The 23,860-nt window shown below is 43.0% G+C and overlaps 4 protein-coding genes across 4 annotated transcripts; 2 read left to right on the forward strand and 2 right to left on the reverse strand.

The window, feature by feature from the left end:
- The first annotated feature begins 1,846 nt into the window (after window positions 1-1,846).
- Window positions 1,847-5,631, forward strand: LOC102700099 (UDP-glucuronic acid decarboxylase 1-like). The gene is made up of 7 exons (XM_006644913.3): window positions 1,847-2,564; window positions 3,343-3,490; window positions 3,577-3,656; window positions 4,277-4,360; window positions 4,463-4,537; window positions 4,947-5,039; window positions 5,109-5,631. The coding sequence occupies exons 1-7, from the start codon at window positions 1,872-1,874 to the stop codon at window positions 5,295-5,297; spliced, it is 1,362 nt and encodes a 453-aa protein (XP_006644976.2). The 5' UTR covers window positions 1,847-1,871; the 3' UTR covers window positions 5,298-5,631.
- Window positions 5,632-5,773: 142 nt separating this feature from the next.
- LOC107303831 (dirigent protein 25-like) lies at window positions 5,774-6,403 on the reverse strand. Its single transcript, XM_015834859.2, has one exon. It carries the CDS (start codon window positions 6,401-6,403, stop codon window positions 5,774-5,776), a length of 630 nt encoding a protein of 209 aa, XP_015690345.2.
- Window positions 6,404-11,614: 5,211 nt separating this feature from the next.
- Window positions 11,615-13,045, forward strand: LOC102710086. Its single transcript, XM_006646401.3, has 3 exons — window positions 11,615-11,887; window positions 11,985-12,090; window positions 12,393-13,045. Exons 1-3 carry the CDS (start codon window positions 11,840-11,842, stop codon window positions 12,530-12,532), a joined length of 294 nt encoding a protein of 97 aa, XP_006646464.2. The 5' UTR covers window positions 11,615-11,839; the 3' UTR covers window positions 12,533-13,045.
- Window positions 13,046-17,474: 4,429 nt separating this feature from the next.
- On the reverse strand, window positions 17,475-22,299 carry LOC102710367 (metal tolerance protein 5). Its single transcript, XM_006646402.3, has 6 exons — window positions 21,863-22,299; window positions 20,271-20,386; window positions 19,952-20,197; window positions 19,351-19,431; window positions 18,926-19,159; window positions 17,475-18,114 (listed from the first exon to the last, which is right to left on the reverse strand). Exons 1-6 carry the CDS (start codon window positions 22,086-22,088, stop codon window positions 17,764-17,766), a joined length of 1,254 nt encoding a protein of 417 aa, XP_006646465.1. The 5' UTR covers window positions 22,089-22,299; the 3' UTR covers window positions 17,475-17,763.
- Between the last annotated feature and the right edge of the window lie 1,561 nt (window positions 22,300-23,860).

The raw sequence follows: 23,860 nt of genomic DNA on the forward strand, positions 1-23,860 counted from the left end.
GTTGACTGAAGAACTGCATGTTATTTCAAGTAACTTGTACAGTTACTTCAAACACCTACTGAAACTTCTTTGTTCTGAATAACGAAACTTGTTCTGAGCAGGAATTGTGCACTGCAGAAAGCAGAGAGGCTGAGAACAAATGACATTTATTACCGAATACCATTATACTGGAAATCGGTGAAACTTTACGATTGGATGATGATTGATTGGTGTTGGTGTCGCTAATTTAAACAGGAGGTTTGACGTGCATTCGCTAACCACCAAGTTGTTGTTGTGTCTCGGAGAGGAGAGGAAAAGCAGCGAGCAGTTTGCATGGTTGCTTCGGTTTGACGAAAAGACGAGGAGAGGCACGAGACTACGAGAGCGACGCGCCGTCTCCGATCAGAAATTCAAAGCAGGGTCACCACACGATACGATGTGGCACGCGACATCCTCGGTCTAACGGCACCGCGGATCCGAATCTCCAAGCCGCGCCGCACGCACATAGTTACGTGCCTGCGCGTTATCAGTTGGGGGGCGGGCGAGATTGATCAGTGCACCTGCCCGGGCCGTGTGCGGTGCCTGGGCCAGACCGGGAGAGACTGTGAAGCTGTGAACCCTACCAACTTCCAGGTCAACCACATCCAACGAATCCCGGGGCAGTGTATTTGCGTTTGGAACCCTGTATTTATCTCATTTTTATAAAAGGTAACTGTGCAGGCAGAGCACACTTTTGAAAAGGAAAGCAAACATTATCACAATATATTTTTTATATATCCAAATTCATTACCATACATATAGAAAGAGCTAAAATGTATTAGAATATAAAATGAAGGTAATATACACCTAACACTCGCGGTCAAAGTATCAACGTTCATCGGTCCATGGGGGTATAAGGGTGATTGTGTAAAAAACTAAACAACATATTTACAAATAAAAATAATTTATGAATAAAAATTTTATATACGTATTTTTAACGATCTAAAAGTCAAGGTTGAAAAAGAAACTCCAGTAAAAAAAAATCTCAAGATCAACTCCAAATTTATGGTTGAAATTTTAAATTTTACTTTATAAACATAAGCATAAGCGGAATGATTGGAGTGATAGAAGCATGGTTATTACGTGAGCACGATTACACATCACATCTATCTAAATGCTTGAATATGAACAAACGTTAAAAATTGTCCTTGGTTATAACATATTAACATATTACTAATGCATACTTGTAAGGAATTACATGATACAAGGTAACAGTTGTATCTATGGATACAACTACTTATTCTGGGCTAAACAAGCTCCACATATTACATGAAGGATGTATTCACGTCGTCACGAAAGTACATCATTGTGGATATCGTGGTATTGGTATAATTTTATAAACACAATTTTAAACAATCATTACATTCCATCACCAACCTGGAAAACATCGGTTCTGGTACACTAATAAACTCTCATTTATGTATAATTTAAAAATCCACGGAAAGAGAAACTGACATGGCTAAAAAAGTTATTCGGGATGATCCAAACTGCAGCAATGACACATTTACACAGTCTAAATAAAACAAAATATAGGTTCAATGGTGAATGATGGTTCAAAGTGAAAATTAAAAAAATTAAAGGTATCCAAAGTGCAGTTTACTCAAACAAATATCACCGGACGATGTCCATCCATCAAATTTGAATGCTTGAGAAGGCTGATGTTTATAGTATAAAAAGTTCGATTTATGACATATTGAAAATAAAATTTGCTTGTGAGTGAAGCGAGTATGAGTATTTGTTGACAGTAGAATTGGTAAAAAGGACTTGAAAAGAATTTGCTAATGTCCTCTTCTGGCATGAAATGCGGGTGCTTTTTAACAAAAGGAGAACTGTTGGAGGGTCAATTCGCAACAATGTCTGAGCAAATGAAAACCCCAAACTCTCCTCGCAGTACCATCGGCTTTGTTTCTTCTCCCCCCAACTCGCCTCGCCTCACCGCGACGCCACCAACTACCTCCGCCACCGCCACGCCGCGCTCTCCCGCCATGAAGCAGCTCCACAAGCCGTCCCCCACCCACTCGCCGGCGGCGGCGCACGCCCCGGCGTCCAAGGTCCCCAAGCCCGCGCGCCCCGGCCCGCGATCCTGGGTCGGGTACCTCCTCCGCGAGCAGCGGCTGCTCTTCGTCCTCCTCGGCGCGCTTATCGCGTCGTCGTTCTTCCTCCTCCGGCCCTACCTCTTCTCCCTGAGCCCTTCCTCGCACATGCCCGAGCGCGGCCCCCTCTTCTCCTTCGCCTCGCGCTCCTCCGCGTCGGGCGTCCCCGCGGGGTTCCGCCCGCCGCCGCGCCGCGTCGTCGTCACGGGCGGCGCGGGCTTCGTGGGCAGCCACCTCGTCGACAGGCTTCTCGAGCAAGGGGACAGCGTGATCGTGGTGGATAACTTCTTCACCGGGAGGAAGGAGAACGTCGCGCACCACCTCCGGAACCCCAGGTTCGAGCTGCTCCGCCACGATGTCGTCGAGCCCATCCTGCTCGAGGTCGACCGGATCTATCACCTCGCGTGCCCCGCATCCCCCGTGCACTACAAGTACAACCCCATCAAGACGATCATATCCTTCTCGTCCCGGATCTGCACATACTTTTGATTTGCTTACCTTGATATCAACTTGATCTGATCGTTTCCTCTTCCCTTGGGTTGGTGGGTGGGGCTGGGAGATATGCTCCGAGCAAATTGAGCACCAGAGTGGTACAGATCAAACTCGTATGCTGATAGATTTGGCGGTTGTATTTGGATTTTAGAGAACCCTGGATCCTAATTTTATCTCTCTTTTTTTTTTAAAAAAAAATGGAGTTTGTTCTGGTAGAGAGATCTTGGGAAAACACGTCAGATATGTTAGTTGCGATGCGCAGTGTTAGATGTGGGTAACGAATTATATATAGTGCCATTTATCTAGACGATGTTTTTAACAGAGTAGTAGCAGTTCCATACTTCCATCAACAATCCTTGGCAGAATGGATTAATTTGCTCATTTAAACGCTATATAGCACAAACCAACATACATGGTATGAAAACTAAAATAAGGATTAGGAACATAGATACCATGATGCAAGTCAATGGTAGTATAATACAGCTGTGGTTTGAGTCAAGATCACCTGGATTTCTGTAAGGCACACTTCTCTATTTATTTATTTTCTTAAAAAAACTTTTCATGTGCTTCAGTGTAACTGAATATACTTAATATCAAACTTTTATGTTTTTACCTGGAGATTTGACCAATTAGAATTCTTCACGTTTTTTTGTTAAAACTGTGTTATTTTCCCTATCTGCAGTAGATTTCTTTGTTGCATTTATATATTATCAAATCTGGGTTTCTTAACAACCATTACAAGACAAATGTCATGGGAACCTTGAATATGTTGGGACTGGCAAAGCGAATTGGTGCAAGGTTCTTGTTAACTAGCACAAGTGAAGTTTATGGAGATCCTCTAGAACATCCACAGAAGGAGACTTACTGGGGGCATGTTAACCCTATAGGTACTGCATTATAGCCTTTTGATTCTGTTCAGTCCTTTGGATTTGGACCTTTAAAGAACTAAGCCCTAGCTTCTCCTCCATTCCAGGTGTTAGGAGTTGTTATGATGAGGGGAAAAGAACAGCAGAGACTTTAACCATGGACTATCACCGAGGTGGTGGTGTTGAGGTAAAAATCTAAATACATCTGCTTATTTTCCATGCTGGTTTATCATTCATTGAGATGAAGATTATTATCTAGATTATTGGGCCCTTTAAGATTTTCATTCACATGCATTTAACTCAATACAACAAAATGCAATGCAGCACAATCTATAGGAATGGTCACAGACCTGTTTCATTTTGGCCATTAAGGCCTGCAAGACCCCATTTCACCCCTGTTCTGAACAGTTTATTGCAGGGCATGGGAGTGACATAGTCTTTATTAGTTGTCATTTTATAGTTCATTAATTTCTATTCAAATTATATTATATGCAAAACAAAAAATGGTTAAAGTAGAATTTACATTAATATGTCGAATATATAGGGCCTGATTGGTAGTGCTACCTGCAGTGGTATAGCACAGCTGATTGGCTGCAGGCCTGCCGCAGATTTTATTTTCTGCCATTTTTTCTCAATGTGCAATACACGCTGCTGTTGCTACCTATTCTGATCAGGCCCATAATCTGTTCACTGACTCTTAACAAGATGAATAAAGTAAAACTGCTGTAAACACTGTAGTTCTTATTTTAGCCTTGTGTGGCTAGAATATAGTATTCTACAATCTTTTGCTAACTAACTTATATACAGGTGCGGATTGCTCGCATTTTCAACACATATGGCCCTCGAATGTGTCTAGATGATGGGCGTGTGGTTAGCAATTTTGTTGCCCAGGTTTGTTTAGCACATATAGTGGATTATTATTTTATTAACGTTTAGTTACAAATTTACACTGTCAATACAAAAATATGAGGTTATACGTGATTATACTTGCAGGCATTGCGTAGGCAGCCAATGACAGTTTATGGCGATGGGAAACAAACAAGAAGTTTTCAGTATGTTTCTGATCTGGTAAGAAATAATCAGTATCCTTTACTCATTAGTTGCAAATGCTGTCACTCTTTTCACCTATTGTATGTTCTCTGGGCAGCACTCTTTTACAGATAGTTTCATACTTCAAGATCCTAAATAAATGAAGTGTTTTATCCACAGAACTCTGTTATATTTCCTTTTTAACCATAAGGCATTCAGTTGGAACTATGGAAACACTTGAAAAAAACCATCACATGTTCTTGATGATCTGGGAATCATCAACTTATAGTATTGGACTTCTTTTCCGTTTATGTGATAAGATCTCTTATGCTTTTAATCATATTTCAGCTCATTTTATCTCTAGCAGATGAAGGGTGAACAATGAGTGCATGTTATTGTGTTCTTCTTGCAAAGTCTTAAGTTCAACAATCTTTTGTTGTGTTTTTAGGTTGCTGGATTGATGGCTCTGATGGAGAGTGATCACATTGGCCCTTTCAACCTGGGAAATCCAGGAGAATTTACCATGTTGGAACTTGCACAGGTTTGTGCACAATTTGTTTTGCAGATAATTTTCTTGAATTGGTGCATAAATACCATTTTCCTTCTACAGGTTGTGAAGGAAACAATTGACCCAATGGCAACAATTGAATTCAAACCCAACACAGCTGATGATCCTCATATGAGAAAACCAGATATTACCAAGGCCAAGCAACTGCTACGTTGGGAGCCAAAGGTCTCTCTCAGGGAAGGTCTTCCGTTAATGGTGAAGGATTTCCGTCAAAGAGTTTTGGATGAGTAATCAAAGCATTGTATGTTTACAGTTTACTCAACTTGATTATATATGTGATGCTGCAAATATAGTTAGTAGTACTTCACCTACTGGATCACGCAGTACAATGCTATGTACTGCATACACGATAAATGTTGTAGAATTACTTGATTTTTTTTTATCTTGGTGAGACAACAGAATTAATCAATCACTTGTCCACATTGTGGATCATAGAAGTCTGGTGAGAGGGATAGATTTGTATATCAGGAGCTACTATTGGATTTCAAATTTTTATCTTCTAGCTCCTAATTGTAATATGAATATTTGATTTAAGCGAAATGTATTCAGGCAAGTTTGCCTTATTTGTTCTTCAGTTCAATCATGTTCCTTCATACGTTCAACAGCCATTCTGTTTTGCAGTACTGCCTGTAATGGTTGACTGTTGTGATTTGTGAGCATCGCCCATCGTAATTTGAGAAGCTAGTAATATAAATCATATTGTAGCCCTACTTGAGATGCACCCTGAAACTGAGAACCCCGCTCGAGCTGCCATCTCTGCTAGTTTCGTGCGCATCAGCTGCTCTGACAACAGCGAATCCGGTGGCGCCGTCGTACCGTCCCGTCCCTCCGACCACCGCGACGTGAGACTCTTTCTGGTCGTCGCGATGAACCCCAAAGAACCTGAGGCTATCCTCCTCACCGTCGCCGGCGAACGAGGCCGTCACTGCCACAATACGGACGCCGTTGTCCCCCAAGCCGGTGACAAGGACTCCCCGCAGCTTCCCGGCCAGGGGCTGCCCGAACTCTTTCTTGCCGTGGAACTGCTCGTCGACGACGGCCGCCGCGCCGGGCTGGAGCGCTCCCGGCTGCGTCAGGAGGTGCAGCCAGCCACCGGAGTGGTGACCGATTGGGCCGTGACCGGTGAAGATTGGGTGTTGTGATGAAGGAACGACGGTTTCCGCCGGCGTAGCTCCGGCGGTGGTGTAGAGTGTCATGGTCTGGTCGGAGTCATGTGGGTGGACCAGGGGTTTGTGGCTCGCCGGCCGGTGGGCGGCGGCCGTGTTTAGCATGGTCAGTAGGAGCGCGAGTGCAGTGTAGGCTTGCGCGAGGATGCGCGCACGAGTTTGTGCTTGCATCTTGGCTCGGTTGTGACTCGTGAGATCTTTTTGTGTTTGATGGAGGTGTGATTTGTGAGTGTGTGTGTGCGCGCGCGCGCTTGCTTAAGCTGTGCAGAATTATGGTTTAGGTAATCATGATGCAAAACGATTGAGGAGCAAATGGAGTTGGTTCTGTGCTAAACTGCTCCATTTTGGATCTGCAACGACTCCCACTTAATAGTACGATCACACCAGGTGGAAAGAGGTGGAGCTGGCCCAGCTCATGATGGACCAAACTGAATGGTGATGGATCTTACAAATTAGGGGTTTTTTTTATCATCCTTTAAAAGTATTTTGAAGTACCAAAATTTTAATGTGGAATTTTGGTACCTCAAGGTACTATGGTATAAAATTTTGAACTAAATTTTTTAATGTTTTAAGGTACTTTTTAAAAATAGTAAAAAATCCTTTTAAACCGAGGTAGCTGGCGACGAGCGATTATAGGTGGTGTTTGAAAAAGGCTAAAATTTTTTTAGCCCATGTCACATCGGATGTTTGAACACTAATTTGGAGTATTAAACATGGACTAATTATAAAACCTATTCCATAACCTTGGACTAATTTGCGAGATGAATCTATTGTGCCTAATTAATCCATGATTAGCATATGTGATGCTACAGTAAATATTTGCTAATTATGGATTAATTAGACCTAAAAATTTGTCTCGTGGATTAGCTCTTATTTATGAAATTAGGTTTTTATTAGCATATATTTAATACTTCAAATTAGTATGTTACATGAACTAAAAAATTTTAGCCCCATCTAAACACCCCCATAATACATGTTGAATCTCGTGCAGGCATGCTATTCAGCTGCTATCAGTCCTATCACCTGCTAGTGTAGCTGCAAAGGCTGATGGGGGAGAAACGATCAGCAAGGTATCCCCTTTTACTTAGTGTGATATTATTCTTACAAGTTTATACATGCTGAAGTCATGATCTTTACCAGGCCGATCTTGATGAAGTCAGCGGTCTGCATTTGGACGCTAAATCATCAGCGCGTCTCCTTCAGTAGCAGCAGGAATGTACATCACCTAAGTTCTCTTGCAGTACGACGATGTACCAAAAAAACTCGATAACTTGGTAGTTGGTACTCAAGTGCGAATATTTCTCCAGAGCACTGAATTGAATTTTGCAGAAGTCTAGAAACCGAACTCTGTTCACATCCCTCTTTGCTGAGTAGATTGCATATGAATTATCAATCGTGTATCTAAGTTGCCCATGCTAATCAGTGTCCAGATCCTGTTTGCCATCTGTTGATTTTTATTAAGCAACTGCTTATCATCTTATTCTTTGAAATATGGTTCGCATTATCCTCCATATTTGATTGCGTTTATCCATCATTTTCCCGCGGCGGCGCGAAAGCTAGGCATCTTTGTCTCTGCTTCATCTCCCTGGAGGTTTTGAGGATGTGTTTAATGCACAGAGGCACATCGGTCTGTCCGTTCCACTGTCGCTGTACGTTGCCCGTGCATTTTCTTCCTTACAATGATAGCATTTTTTAGGTCGGTTCTTGATCATTCCTCCATTCATTGAATCATGCAGCGAAACGCGTGAAACTTGGTCTGAAAAGGCTGTAAACATTTTGCAAATCTGTGTTGCTATAGATATAGTAGTAATATAGCACTCAGGCTACGGGAGCCGTCGTACCGTACGGCACCGCCGTTCGCCTCACGTATTGCCGCCGCGACCCCAGCCACCGCGAAAACAACATCGATCGACGAGGGGGGGAAATGACGCACGCCATGACACCAATTCGCCCTGCAACGCGACACCACGCCCGATCGGCATCAAACCGGGGCGCGCGCGCGGTCACGCAGACACGCAGCACGCACGGTCACGCAGACACGCAGCACGCACGGCCCCTGCTAAAATTAACTTTTTGTGGCCCATCAGGGTCAAGTTGGTTGCTGGTATGGTGCTTATCAAGGCCAGAAATCCCCGTAGAATTGGTACCTACGAGGCTGCGACGTCGCAGGTACATTGCACCTTGGTTGCAACCAGTACACACCGGCCTCACTAGCTAACAGATCGACGACCTCCAAACCAAGGCGTCTTAGCTGGTGACTCCATCGGGAACTTGTGATCCACATTGGTTCGGTTTTGCGAATTGTGTGATGCGCCATCTTTCGCTCTGGATAGGGAGGGGGGACGCCTCAAAATATCTCACACAGTAGGTGACAAGTCCTCTTTGCTCTTTAGTCGCAGTCTCGGTATATATTTTTCCGCCGCGGCGACACATTTTATGTGGCTTTGCGTCCAGCGTAGATGGCTATGCTTGCTTTGGCCATTTGCAGCTTTTTATGTCACGGATTCGATGATTCCGTCTGTGCCCCGGTGATCGAGGAAGAGAAGGCTGGTCTCGTTCTGTACTACCTCCGTCCTAGTCAATTTTAATATAAGTTTCATGGGTAATAAATAAGGTGTCATGTAGATATTTTTGATGATATGATAAAATATTAATAAAGAGGGAGATAAAATGAGTTTTATGGAGATGAAACATTTTGTGCACTATTACCTAGATAGCTTGTGTCTTACATATAACCTAGAAACAACAATAGATGAAACTATGCATTGAGAGAGGGGGGTTTTATCCTAGTTTTAAACTTTTTAGATGACATATCACTCTAGATAATCGCGTCCATGAAACTTATATCGAGGATGGGCTAATAACTTTATTTTTCATTTTTTCGTGACCACCATTCGTCTTATTTGAAAAATTTATATAAAAACTTAAAAAAATAGTCACATATAAAGTACTATTTAAAATATTAATTAAAAAAGTTTTAAATAAAATAAAGAGTTAAAACAATGTATCCACCAACTAAGAAATAAAGTTATTATAAGACGAAAATAGTATATTTTTGATCAATGGGGATCAAAGAGTGAAGTGTTTGATTTGACAGGAGCAGCTATGGACGCTGCTAGCTGCTGCTGCTGCTGCAGTGTGTGAAAGAATCCGACAAAATGGGTACCAATTTGTTGATCGCACAGTGCCGGTACACTGTATCGGGATGGACCGCCGCTTGGTCCATCATTTCGTACGATGCAATTTGCCCGGCCAATGGGTGACCGCCACGTGGCTCAAGATCTCACTGACAAAATGGATGAAGGCTAGAATGCATAGCTGACCTGGCGCACTCCCATATTCCGGGAGCAGCTAACCTTAATCTCGGCAACATTTCGCCCGAATTTCCGGAGAGCTGTCTTATTAAATCTTGGTGAATTATCAATTTACCAACAGTGCGTGCTACAGTATTTTGCGCTTGATCTGCACCTCAGGCACATGAGAAATTTAACTTTTTGCCACTCTTACGAGAGGTCAAACAGATTTGTTACTCGCTGTCTATGACATGTGGGTCCTCATGAGTCTATGACAGGTGGGTACAGTGACAAATCTGTTATGAAAATCCGTAAGAGTGGCAAAAGTTAAAAGTCCCCAGGCACATGAGTGGATTTTGCATGTCCCCTCGTTTAGATTAATATAAAATATATCAGCACACAAACATACAAGTTCAAAGATGACTTCTACAATCCATAGGTTATACGTATACTATTCAGAGCTCAATTTGTTATGTTTGTTATAAATCGTAGAAGTCATATTTGAATTTGTATGTCTGTGTAGTGATATATCTTATATTAATCTATCTTCATAATTTTTTTTAAAATTTTTTGATGACTATTTAGATAATAGGTAATAGACGATGGGACGTCCCCTTGAGGATTAGAATACTTTCCCGCTAATGTGATGCATAGCGCCGTATGGTACAGTGTATGCGTTGTGCATTTGTGATTTTTATATTGGTATTTCATCTCCGATAGGAGAATGGTTGCAATACTGCAACTATTCTGTTGGGAAATTCAGCGGAGCAGAACCAAAGTGTGCCTACTCCAATCATATTTAGATACACATTATCGTATATCATATATTGAAAATATTTTTATTGATAAGTTGTATATGCACTTATTTCTTGTATCACCTAAATAACGATTAACAAATTGACAAGAGAGATTAATATAAGACATGTCTCTTTACACCCATGTAAATTTAAATTCGACTTCTACATATTATAAAAAAGTAACAAATTCAATTATGAACGTGTGCATCCTAGTTTTAGTTTAATTTGTTATTTTTGTTATAACTTGTAGAAGTTGATTTTGGACTTAAATATTTATGGAGTGATAAATCTCATATTAATTCATCGTGTCATTTTTTTAATTTTTATGACTATTTAGATGACATATAAGAAATGTGTGAATGTTTAACCGATTGATGAAAATTCATCTCCATCGTATATGGGTAACCGATGAATAATTAGAGGCATGATATAGCTGTCTCCAGGGCTGTTCATCTATGGTTTCTTATAAAATTAACGCTATCAAGTATCAAGAGATATGCTTTGAGCTTGACACATGAATTAGCAATGAAGCTATATATGGTTGTCACTGCGTACAAATCACTGTCGAGGCTGCTACGTCCTTCTCCGTTTTTTTTATTTAATGTCGTTGGTTTTTAAGTTAGATTTGATATCCGTCTTATTTTGCTATTTTTGGTTTATTGCCAAAAACACTATAAGTATGACTTATAATTTATCATATTTGTATATTTTTTCAATAAGACGAATAATTAGATATAAGTTCAAAAGATAATTGTGTCAAATAGAAAAAACAGAGAATATGGTATACACGTCTCTGCGTATCCTGTTTGACGGTACTATACCTATACTATTTTGGTATCTCATTCCTGTATACAGGTAGCAACATTATCTCCTGTTTGCACTGGAAAATCATCGGAGCTAGCTTCACCATGTATCATGTATGTAACGTATGTATCAGCTAACTATAAACAATCTGTCAACTTAATCACGGTGAATTCGTGTAGAAACTGAAAGTCACCACCCATGCATCGGACGGCCTGAAATTGACGAGCATGCGTAATTACCCCTGCGATCTGACCGTCAGGAGGCGCGATCAAAATCAAGCCACACACGAGACGGAAAACGGACAGGGTAAGGTGCGGGGGCATGGCGGGCCCGGAAAAATCCCCCTCCACCGCCTCTCCGCGAATGGGGAGGCGGCACCCACGTGAGCAAGCCCCACATGCTGACATGTCCCCACTCGTCGCACTCGTAGCCCTCCCCTATTTCTACCTCCTCGATGCTGCTGCTTGTCACGCTCTCGTTGGCCGATCGATCGCCAGCTATCTTCACCCATCATCAACCATCTCCTCGCCGCGACGCCGTCGACCGGTCGATCCGCCATTAGCGGCCGATCCGGCGAGCGGCAAGCTAGGATCTCTCACCTAGCTAGCTTGCTATCTCGATCTCCAGTTGTTCATTCCGAGTTAATTAAGCCAGCTCGATCGGTTGTTCTGAGAGATTGGCCGGCTTGTCCAGCTTGGTGTGTGTGTGTAGCTATGGACGGCGGCGGCGACTCGTCGTCGCCGGCTTCGTACATCAGATTGGTACTACGTCTGTTCTTCGTACCGCCGTGACCTGCTGGTCTGGATCGTGGCCTGCAGGATGGCTCATTCAGCTGCATGTACGTATGCTTTGCTGCAGGTGCAGCATCTGATCGAGAAGTGCATCTGCTACAACATGAACAAGGAGGAATGCATGGAGACGCTGGAGAAGCACGCCAACATCAAGCCCGTCATCACCTCCACCGGTAATATGCATGCTCTCATATATACTAGTATGTATACATAGGCTGCACAAAGGTTGTTTTTGACGCCGGATGATCCACCACTCTGCATGTATGCTTAAACATGTCTGGTTCTTCCTTTTTCTCAAAACTATCTATATACATGCTTGCCTTCCAGCTAGGGGTGCATGCAAACGGACATTAGCCTTGATCAATGCATTGTTATGCATGCTTAGTTTGTCTGGCCATATCCTACATGGCTACTGTATCTGCTCATTCACGGAGCACCCATCCATTTTTTTGCTTAATTATTCTGTCTTGAACAGTGTGGAAGGAGCTTGAGAAGGAGAACAGTGAGTTCTTCGCCACGTACAAGAAGTGCCCAGGAGAGGAGTCAGTGCAGAACAAGAGTAGTTCTTCACAGGAAGCTGCTGGTTCCAAGAGTTCAGGGGGAGACGACGACTAGGAGCAGTACTGAACCACCGATCCCCGTTACATGGGCATGTGCATGCATGCATGGCACTCGCAAAAGAGGGGCCTACTTCTACAGTAGGAGATCTATCAAGTCGACCGCACTTCGTACCTCGTACATCTCTAGCAGGAGAAGTACATAGCGTATAGTAGGAGTAGCCCCCTCATGAGCTGATTAGAAAATAATTTAGGACTCGGGTTCGCAGCTCGCCATCTATCAGCCGTCCGGTTGGTGTTGCATGCATCCGGATGATGATGACATGTGTGTAGATACTCAGGCGAGCGCCCCTGTTGCTGTCAGTGGAAAGATCGATGGATCTCTGTGTGTTCCTGTCTCGTCTCTCTATCACGGGCTAGCTAGCTAGCTCTCCGCTCTCTCCTGTTGTAGCGCACACGTAGTTACCGCTCTGTGTTGCAGAATGATGAAAGAAAACCCGAGGCACCGAGCCAAACCAACCCGTCGGTTAAGGGTTTCTTCGGATCACATGAATTTTATAGAAATTTCAGAGAAAATAGTTTAATTCCTTTAAAATTCCTGTAAAGTTCCTCCGAACCGAAGAGGGCATAAAATCTTAGCGCGGCGTGGGCCGCGATCGCGAGATGGACGTCTACGGACTACGGTGGCCGACCAAGGGCGCGCCTCGTGGCAAAACCGATGATCTGAGATGGAGGGGTGTTTTTTTTCCGGACAAACACGTGCACTATTGACGTGCTCGACCGTGCGACCGCGACACTGCCGTGCGCGATCATCGCCAACCACTTGGGGGAGTTGTAAGCGTGGGAGACGCACGCATGCCGTGTCGGCCGCAGAATATTATCAGGGCTAGCGCTTTCGTAGCTAGAGAGCGGACCAAGCTGGAAGAAAATTATATGGGATCCATGTCCTTCGCAAATTTAGAAATATTTCACTTACCTATAGCTATGTATCCATATACAGATCTTAAAGCCATGGCTCTACCTAAAGAAAAAAAAAAGAAGATAAAATTTTAGAGTTTTTTTTATTCTTAAGGAGATACCATAAGGTGCCACTCTTTTCTATGTAAAATTTAGTATCTTCTAGTATCTAAGGTACCAAGAGGTATCAAATTTTACATAGAAAACAGTGGTACCTCTTCGTACCTCCTTAAGGATGGTAAAATTGCTCAAAATTTTAAATACTTAAGGTAGAGGTAGAAGATAGATGTTGAACAAATAATAGGATCTTTCTGAATCGTGAAATAAGAATGTCTTAGGGAGGTCTTAGAGCTATGTAAAGCTCGCAAGCAAAGTGCGTGTGTGTGGTGGAAGTGCTCGTGTGGTCGATCAATGGACCGTGGGATGCCGGTCCCAGGCTAGGAAGCGGTTCCTCTTACGTTAAGTTAAAAGAGATGTTATCGCTGATATATAAATCGTATTATCTACGGATCAATACGAGTCAATAACACGATTCTCTTTGATTTAAAAGTCTCAGATCTCGTTCCTCCGGGCTGGTGTGCGTACTGGTGTAGTAGTAGAGAGTACAAGTAGTCTACGTACGAACGACTGTTGCGTGCTAGTGCCGTCGGCTGCGGCGCACCACGCGTACGCGCTGTGGCCTTCGTTCGTCGTCCGTCGTTCCGGGGGCGGTACGCGCGCACGTACGTACGTGTCGTGGTCGGCACTGCCGTTTCGGTAGGGTTGGTTGATCGGTCGGCCGCCGTTTTTGTACGTAGTACGTACGTGCGTGGTTTCACAATTTCACATGCTTCCGTAGTGGAGTACGTTACAACATGTGCTGCCAGATTCATTCCGCCAGGACGTACTGTCTCGTCAGCACATCAGCGTACGTACGGACTAGTGATGATGACCGGTTAATTTCCCTTAATTTGCCGCTTCACCACGTGAGCATTCCGATTAAACATCGATCGTCCCTTTTTAAACCAAACAAGGTAATATTGTCTGTTTATTGTATTGTCAACCACAGTCCAAAGTTTACATTCTACTCCCTCCGTCACCAAAAGATTTTATTTTTTAATTTACTTTCCTAGTGTTTGATCATTTATCTTATTTAAAAATTTTAAAAAATTAGTCACGCAAATTATAATTTTTTTAAAATAATACGAAGAGTAAATAATTGTATCCAAAAACTAGAAAATGAACTTATTTTAGAACTCCTGGGAGTAAAACTTAACTTTCAACGTTATTTTAGTTTTTTCATTGTGATATATTGGATTTTTAATCCACTAAAACACAACACATATAAACTACAAGTTCGTCTATAGGCACCAAGCACCACGTCATCATCTGGAAACCATGAAAACTCCCCCGAAATGTAACTCCTTTATTTGGCTTGTAACGTGGAACAGTAGATAGGCTTCAACAGAGAGAGAGAGAGCGACTAAACTAACGTACATGCCGACTCAGAGTTAAAAATGAGTTCTTCGATGTAATTGGTGTCAAAATACACTAATTATAATTAATTTTCAACATTATACTCGTTATCTGAACTATATAACTGTCAATTTTATCGGAGGTCGCCCGTGTTAGCTGACCACGACGAGTGTACTGTAGCTTTGCTTAAGAGCCAACCAATACATCGACCAATAGGACAGAATGAGCGCAGTGAATGAATGGTGGATGGCTCTGTCACAGGGTCATGTCAAGGACAAAAGAGAAGACCAAAGCTTGTGCCTAGCAGCCGCACAAAAGCTCAGAGAGCTTATTTCGTGGTGAGAGTACTTTGTTTATAAATAAACTCCTCTATAAATAACTACTTTCTTAAAAAAACTATAAATATCCGCTTTATCTCTCTTTATTGAAAATTAAAAGAGGCATACCTTCTAGAATCTTAGGGGTGATTTTTTTTTTGGCATATTATAGGAAAATCCAAACATCGTATTTACAAATAAAAAATAAATTATAAATAATTTTTTATATATGTGTTCTTAGCGATACTGGAAAATAAATTATCGTGAAAAACTTCAAAACCTACTCTAAATTTAAGATTAAAATTTTAAACTTTGACATATAAGCGTAAATAAAAAAACCGTTGTTTAGTTCAATTTTCCATAGTGAATCAGGAGTACAAGCTCTTTTAATGCAACTGTTTAGATACTGTGACTACTAGGGCCGCGTTCGGTGAGGGCGACCAGTTAACTTAAGCCCCTTGTTTTTCACGTGCACGTTTACCGAACTGCTAAACAGTATATTTTTGTAAAAATCTTCTATAAAAAAGTTACTTTAAAAAATCATATTAATCTATTTTATATTTTTAATAATTAATAATTAATTAATCATGTACTAATCTATTGCTACGTTTTTCGTACCAGGTAACCTCTTTAAACGAACGCGGCCTAGGCCGAGGCCAACCCGTCCGATGTGCTCCAGGCCTAATATTTCTTTCGCCCAGCCTGGCCTGCTTACGTTTTTCACTGTTACGAAGATATATACTCGTATCTTGTTTTTCTTTGTTTTTATTTCCCTGAAATGCATACCTTATGTTCCTGCACACAGTAATACAGTATACCATATAATACCACCGCGTCAACGAACCAAGCATAAGTTCCATGAATTAGAGATTTATTAGATTAAGCAGGCGTGGCAGTGCTGATTTACTGGTACAAAGGGAAAGAGGCGAGATGATTCCAAGAAAGATGGTACGACGAGAGTATAAATGAACATACGTAAGGATGACATACTGATAATTGCAGTATATCAAGGAGTAGTGGTAGATGTCAAGGGGGCTCCTGCTGCCTTGCTCGTCGTCGACACGGGCTTAGACGGCGGCACGACGGGGAGGCGGTGGCCGAGAGGCGGCGAAGGTGGGAATGGCTCCGTCGGGAGTGGCGGGAACCGCCGCTTACTCGTTCGCCGCCGTCGCCGTGGACGTCGTCACTGTAGCAGCAGCAGACGAAGCTGCGGCCTCCACAGAGGAGATGCGCGGCGGCGGCGGCAGCAGAAGCAGCAGCATTGTCGCCGCCACGGCCACCGCAAGCCGGCGCTGGAATCCATGGCCACGGCACCCCGCCATCTCAAATGCGGCAACGCGATGGGGGTAGAGTGATTCCCCCTCTCGTTTCGTTTTATAAGCAGGACAGATCGATACGAGCTACTAGTAGTGGCCAGCGTGGGATTATTAATGTTGGTATTGTGATCCGCTTGGCTAATTTGGGAGTGAACTGGTAGTAGTAATGAACTATTCACCCTATCAAGGATCATAGGTGCGATAAATGTATTTATGCATGCACGTTGCTCCTGCCTAACTTGATGCAGGGAAAACTGAAACAATCTAATCCACCTATTGTTAGGACAGTCAACTGGACTTGTACAATAAACACAAACCAAACTCGCACAAGCCCACATGCGTGAAGATTTACCCCATGCGGACCATCAATCGTACCTAGATCGGACGAATATACGTATAATGGTATTCGTATGATCCGTGTACGATACACACGACGCTGCTGTATGATCATATTCGTGTAGGATTGACGGTCAGGATGGCATGCGCCAGCGCCGTGCGTGCTACTTCCGTCCGTGGCTCCGCGTCAGCGCCGTGTGTATGATCGTATTCGTACGATCGGTGTACGATTGACGATCCGCATGGCACGCGCCAGTGCCGTGCACGCTACTTCCGTCTGCGGCTCCGGGCCAGCGCCGTCATACACGGATCATATAAATATCTTCGTACATATAGCAATATGTACAATCTTATTCATAAGATCCGTGTATGATTGACGGTCCGTATGGCATACGCCAGCGCCGTGTGCGTCATATGTCATATACGGATAGTACGAATACCATCGTACACGTAGCAGGGAGCAGAAGACCAGTACAAACTGTTTGTGAGCCTGTCATCAGCAAGCATGTGTTTACGGTATTAAAAAAAATACTACATTAGATGGTTGAGATAAAGAATCACGACCGTGTGACGGTGTAAGAACATCAGATTTGAAATAAAGTCAATATGGAGTATGATGTAGTGATATAGATTGTATCGATTTCCTTTTAACAGCAAGTACGCTAGTCTACCACAAGTAGTTACAAGTCACAATCTACGTTACCTTGGACACTGCCACCACACACACACACACACACCACTCCAGGATTCAATCTCATACACCCGCAGGTTTCCTGTGGTACCTGACGAGTGACAAATTTCTGAAACTATTGCTGCTAAACTTAAATAGTTTCAGGCTTTCAGCTAGAAATCTGTATAGTAATCCGTACTATAGTAGCACTGTTTGCGGCCTTGCGACCGGCGCCTGGCTATTTTTCATGCGACAGAGCATGCTCGGGCCGATGGGTGAACTCGTAGTCGAGGTGCACGAACGCTCGCTCGATCTCAGGCAGGCGTTCCAGCTTCTCTTGCAGGGCCTCGCCGATGTCATGCGCCTCTTGCAGCGGCATGTTTGACGGCAGCACGATGTCCACCTCAACGAAATAATGGGAGCCAAACGTGTAGGCCCGCACCGTGTCGATGTGCCTCACGGCCTTGTGATGGTTCCAGCAAAGGTAGGTCAGCTTCTGAAGGTATTCTGGCGGAGCTGATTGCCCAACGAGGGAGTGGACATTTTCAAGCACTGTCATCGACCATGTTCTGATCGTGTAGATTGCTAGCTGCAAACGAGAAAATAGAAAATAGTTTCTGAAATACAAACGTTTGGAGTACAAGACTTTGAGTAACTCTCATTCTCATTTTTAAAACGTTTGGATGCTGCAAAGGCCAATACAACACACACAGGAAGATGGAACCACTGGAGTTATTTACTTATTTCAGACTTTCAGCAGAGGAATTAGTATCGAATAACAGTTTTGAAAAGAAAATATTGGTCCCTCTAGGAAACCATAATAACCACCAATAACCTGTTTTTACTGGACGAAAGGGCAAAATCATACCTTCGAATAAGAGCAAAATAATACCTTCGAATTAAAAAGAAAACGTAACCGACCGTTACCTGGGTTTTTGTTCAAAATTTTGGTTTCAAACTTCTGGTTTGGCTAATGCATAGTTGCTCATCAGTCAAGCATTTAAAGCACATGAATACGCCTATGCATGGTGTTGTAGAAAATATGTATTCCAAATTAAAATTTAAGTTGTTCTGGCCAGTACCAGCATACTGGCTTGCGGATAAATGGAGATAACTGGTACTGTCGAGATTTGCATTCCTAGTTACAATAAGTCCTAGCTGATCTTTCCATCATGATAACTGGAAAACGACATGGTGTAAATTATCTCTCCTTTTTTGTCTTCCAAAAACTAGTTGTTTTCCCCAGTTAATTCCCAATCAGGATGGGGTGCGCATCACCAGGTTCATGACATGGTGAGCTTCTGGCTCTAAATTAAGGATTAGATCAAATATGGCATATACTCAAATTCTAATTTTACACTACTGCGATGGAAAAGGAGAGGAAACTCTTTAGTACTTACGATGATTGCACCAACCGGGTCGATCCAACCTTTGATATAAGTTGCAAGCAGTGCAGCCACAAGACCAATCATATTTGTGATGACATCAAAAAAATGATCCTGTGCATACGCCTTCACTATTTCGTTTGTGAACGTGCGGCAATATAGAACAAGGGCAAGTTTCACTAATGTCACTGCAAGCATGATGTCCACAACCCACTTTTCTTGCTCTTTTGTCAAGCTGAACTCATCACCCTGGAGACCAAGATTACCAATTCAGCAATAAGAAAGGTATATGGCATGGTAGTACAACAGAATTTCAAAGCCAATAAACATCCAACTTACATCAGATACCTATCATTCTAGAAAAAGATCCTCAAGCAAAGTTCTGGTCAAAAGCAAAATAAGAGTATAATTTCAAGGCCAACAAAAATCAACGGACTTACATCAGACACCAATGAGCGTACTGATTCTAGGATGATCTGAAGGCCAAGTGTCGCCATAACAGAGGCAAAGACAAGTATTCCCTGAAGAGATTATGATGAAGCAGTCAACATTTTGAAATGAAGTTAAAAGTGCATGATTGCTAATACTATGTGAAAAGACAAATTCATATGCTCAATCATTTAATGAAATTAGACTGGATAACTAATAAAGATTTCCACGCATAATTCAAACATCACTCCAGATTGTCTGACATTAGAGTAGCACAGATATGGACACTATACCATTGGCCTAACAGCCAGAGATACCTGATGAAAATTGGGAACATGATTTCTAGTAACTATGCAAATCCTCAGAACACAAAAATTCACGTGTTACTATAGTCCACCGGTCAAGAGTGTTTGCAATAGTTTCTTTTCATTCCTTGACTATTTCCACTTGGTTTTCTTTTCATTTTGCATATAGAACATTACAAGGAGTAACTGGTTATGCATCACGAACAGATGAGGTTTGAGTCTGTTGGAATAAATTACATAAATTACAGTAAGAAGAATGAGCATGGAAAACATGCAAGTAATCTTGTGATAGGAGTATAGGACTCACCAACGGCTGCATACGCTTTTTACCAATAGGGTATCTGTAGGGATTGGGTGTTTGCATAGAAAAGGCAGTAAACCACAAGATAAATCCTGACAACAAGTCAAGAAGGGAATCCAAAGTTGAAGCAATAATAGCAAGTGAACCGCTTCTCACAGAAGCATATACTTTTGCAGCAAAAAGAACCATGTTTGCTATGTTCGAAAGCCGGATGGCTAACGTCTCACTCCTAGCAATCTTTTCACGCTCTTCCTACAGGTAAATAAATTTAAGGTCAATGTTGCAATGCACCCTAAGGTTACAACAGAAAGCCTATAAAACATACCTTGGACATTCCTGGAAGAAAACCACGATCAGTAAGTGTATCCATTTCATTAAAGCCCTCTAGCATTTCCACTTGTTGTTGGTAGTATTCAGCAACAACATCCTCAGGACTTTGAGCTGTAGGAGTAGTAGGGGGTCATCTTTTCGCTTTTTTAAGGAAAAAGCTAAATGAAATATTTGCAAATGGAAAATAATTTGCGAATAAAACTTTTACATAGATGTTCACAGTGATCTAAAAGACAAGTTTAAAAAATAAACTACAATGAAAAAATCAACTCCAAATTTAAGGTTAAAAATTTAAATTGTGGCTTATAATATAAACAGAAAGCAAAGATGGGGGTGTTAAAGAACATCAATCACAAAAAAATGTCTGGCATAAAAACGATAGTAGCATTAGTGGAGCAAGCAGGCATAATTTGCCATATAGAACTACTGAATAGAATGCTATAGATATTGAAAAAAATAATAAGAATATACAGGAGAAAAAATGACTATTTTGATTTAAATAGGATTGCGGGGCCTTGATTTCAACCACCAATCCACCACAACTTTAAGTGCTACCAAGCTACCATAAACCCACAAGGACTCTCTAGTCCCTACTTCTATAGACATTGGGAAAGCAGTGATTGACAATACGTGAGAAAAACAACTAGACAGAAACCTCCAACATATCTAAACCCCAAATGGTGAGTATGGCCAAAATGACATGATTGGATTATTAATTCAACTTATGTGCGCAATGCAACTTTTTAACCGAAAGAAAACATCTAACATTGCTCCTAATCTTAATGAAATTGGTTAGCCCGGTCTGGGTTTACCCGGCAAAAAAAAATTCTGAAAATACATGAACAACAAGCATTGTTGGCATATCTCGTGCCATCCGACTGTCAGATAACATTGTGGGCTTGTCACCTTGATAGTCACCCAGTGCCTCACAAGTTACAAATCGGCTCAGTGCGAACCTCCCCCACAGCGGCCATAAAAAAAGGTTTTACAGGACTCTGTGCACGTGCAGTCCAAGAACAGGGCAGCTCATGTGAGGACTGTCGTGCCGACGTGCCCTGCCCCAGATTAGCACACCCAATAGACCAGTGCCCCATAGGCAATATCAGAAAGCTAAAAATTAAAAGGGAAACATACACATTCCTCATTCCACCACTATAACATTCCTCATTCGTATTCTTTTTTCTCTTAGTCATAGATTGCACATGAAGAATCTAGCCTACCATTGCCATCAACATCCTAATCCAATCCCCATTTTTGAAAAGGACTAGTTAGCACGGCTGAGCTCTGGCTAGCTGCTGGAACGAAAAAAAGTAACTTTTATTTATACCAAAGGACCTGCTTTTATAGCAAGTAGAAAAAAAAAGGTTACAACTACTTTACTAGATAGCTATTGCAAAAGGACGAAAACAAATGAACCATGTTGCCCAACACACGAGAAAGGTAAACGAATGAAGCTAGATCAAGCAATCAATCAACCAACCAAGTATACGTGCACAACAAAATATATCCATAAGCATCACAGCACAGGCATAGGACGCCAGGTAGTAGCAAGCGCGCGACGACGGCGAGTAGGAGAGAGGGACGTACACAGGACGCCGAGGCAGTGGTGGTGGAACCCGCGGGGCGGCCTCTCCTGCTGCACCTCCGGCGGGCGGAAGCCGTCGAAGTTAAGGCGCCACGACTTCTCCGCCGCGGAGGCGGCCCCCCCGCCGCCTTCGCCAGAACCGGCCTCGACGGCGGAGAGCAGGAGCAGCTCCTCCCCCTCCTCCCCACCGCCCCCCGCAGCAGTAGCAACCGCCGCCGCCGCCGCCATTCCACAACCCCGGGAGCCGGAGGCGACGACGGCGCGCGCGCGCGCGCTAGCGGTCCCCCTCGATCAGTGGTTCCTCCCTCCTGGCGCGGAGAACGGCGGGGGTAGTCTCGGCGAAGCGGCCGGTGGTGCGGAGGCGGAGCAGCGCGGGCGCTCGCGCTCGTGCTCGAGGGGGGCACAGAGAGTGCGGCGCGTCTCGTGGTTAAAGAGGGCCAAGAAGGCGGCGGGCGAGGGAGGGAGGGAAGGGAAGAGGGAGTGTTCGGCCGCGTGCGCCGAGCCCATACACCACCCCGGGCCGCGGTCTTTGGTCCGTCTTAACGGCGGTGCACCTGGCCTACGGACAGGTGGAGGGCCGCGATTCGAGAGGACTCGGATCCCCGCGGTTGCGTGGGCACGAGATGACATGGATATGATGCCGAGGGGGGATCGGGGGCAGCAAAACGGAGCAGGAAACGTGGGGGTCCCTTCCCTCGTTTTGACAAAAAAAAACGCATTGCGTGATTGCCTCTCCCTGTCTCCCTAGTCGTCCATCAGGAAAATGATCGATGCTGATGGCTGAAGAAACGAAGATGAACTGATCAAATGACGAACATGGACGCTCCTGGCTTGATAGACTGATGACACTGCTGGTGCGAGCATGCGTTGGAGAACATGGTTACTCGGGTAACATGTACCCTAAGTTTTCGTTTATGTTTATAATTATATGTTAAAATTTAAATTCTTAAATTTAAATTTGGAGTTTATTATAATGTATTTCACTGAAATTTATAATTTAGTATTAGTTTTTAGGGAATAATTAACTTTTTGCTACTCTTAGAATTGGTGCTAACATATTTGCCATTGGCCTCCACATGTCATAGACACATGAGAACCCACATGTCATAGACAGCGTGTGGCAAATATGTTATGTGTCATTTCTAAGAGTGGCAAAAAGTTAAATACCATGTTATGTGTCATTTTTAAGAGTGGCAAAAAGTTAAATACCCTGGTTTTTAGATGACTAAGAATACATATATAAAAATTTTATCCATAAGTTATTTTGTGTTTGCAAATATGTATATAAAGTATATAAAAGTTTCCATGAAAAAGCTAACACATCCAGGGGCGGATCCTGCGTGGGTGCTGGGGGCTTAAGCCCCACTACTGAGCGGATCCCCATAGAAAATAAGAGGGAGGAAGAAAAGAAAAATAGAAAAAATATGAAGAGTATGGAGGCTTGAGGAGGAAGAAGAGAATTAGCCCTCCCCTAATTTCTTAATCTGGATTCGCCCCTGAACACATCAACCCCATAAAATTTTTGGAAAAATAATTGCTCCATTAAGATTTCTGGGATCATCAGGAAGAGAGCCTCCTTAGGGCATATTTAACCCGTGGTTGTATGTAAGTGTTTTGAATCTATTATATGGATAGGTAAAAAGACCGATTGTATAATTGATAGTCTATTTTATTATCGGTAAGTTATGTAATATTTTATATGTAATTAAAATCAAATATAATAAATTATTGAATATTCATCGTCTGCTAGCTGTACAACCCGTCGATTCCGCCTCAGAGCACGAGCTCTCGCCGTTATACGGTCGAACGTCGGTCCCGTCGTCTACCAGCTGAGTTGAGTATTTTTTACCGTCTACAGGCCCGGCGTTGTACAAGGTGTGGTTGGAGTCACCTCCTACGTCGAGATCGCCGTAGCTTTCGTCTCCAGGACCTAGCGGCTCGGTGCGTGTACTTCCAACAAAAGGTGTCAAAACTCGAAACAAAGTGGACCATACGCCTCG

Source organism: Oryza brachyantha, chromosome 1 (assembly GCF_000231095.2).
Source record: "Oryza brachyantha chromosome 1, ObraRS2, whole genome shotgun sequence".
In the NCBI taxonomy this organism is placed as follows: Eukaryota; Viridiplantae; Streptophyta; class Magnoliopsida; order Poales; family Poaceae; genus Oryza; species Oryza brachyantha.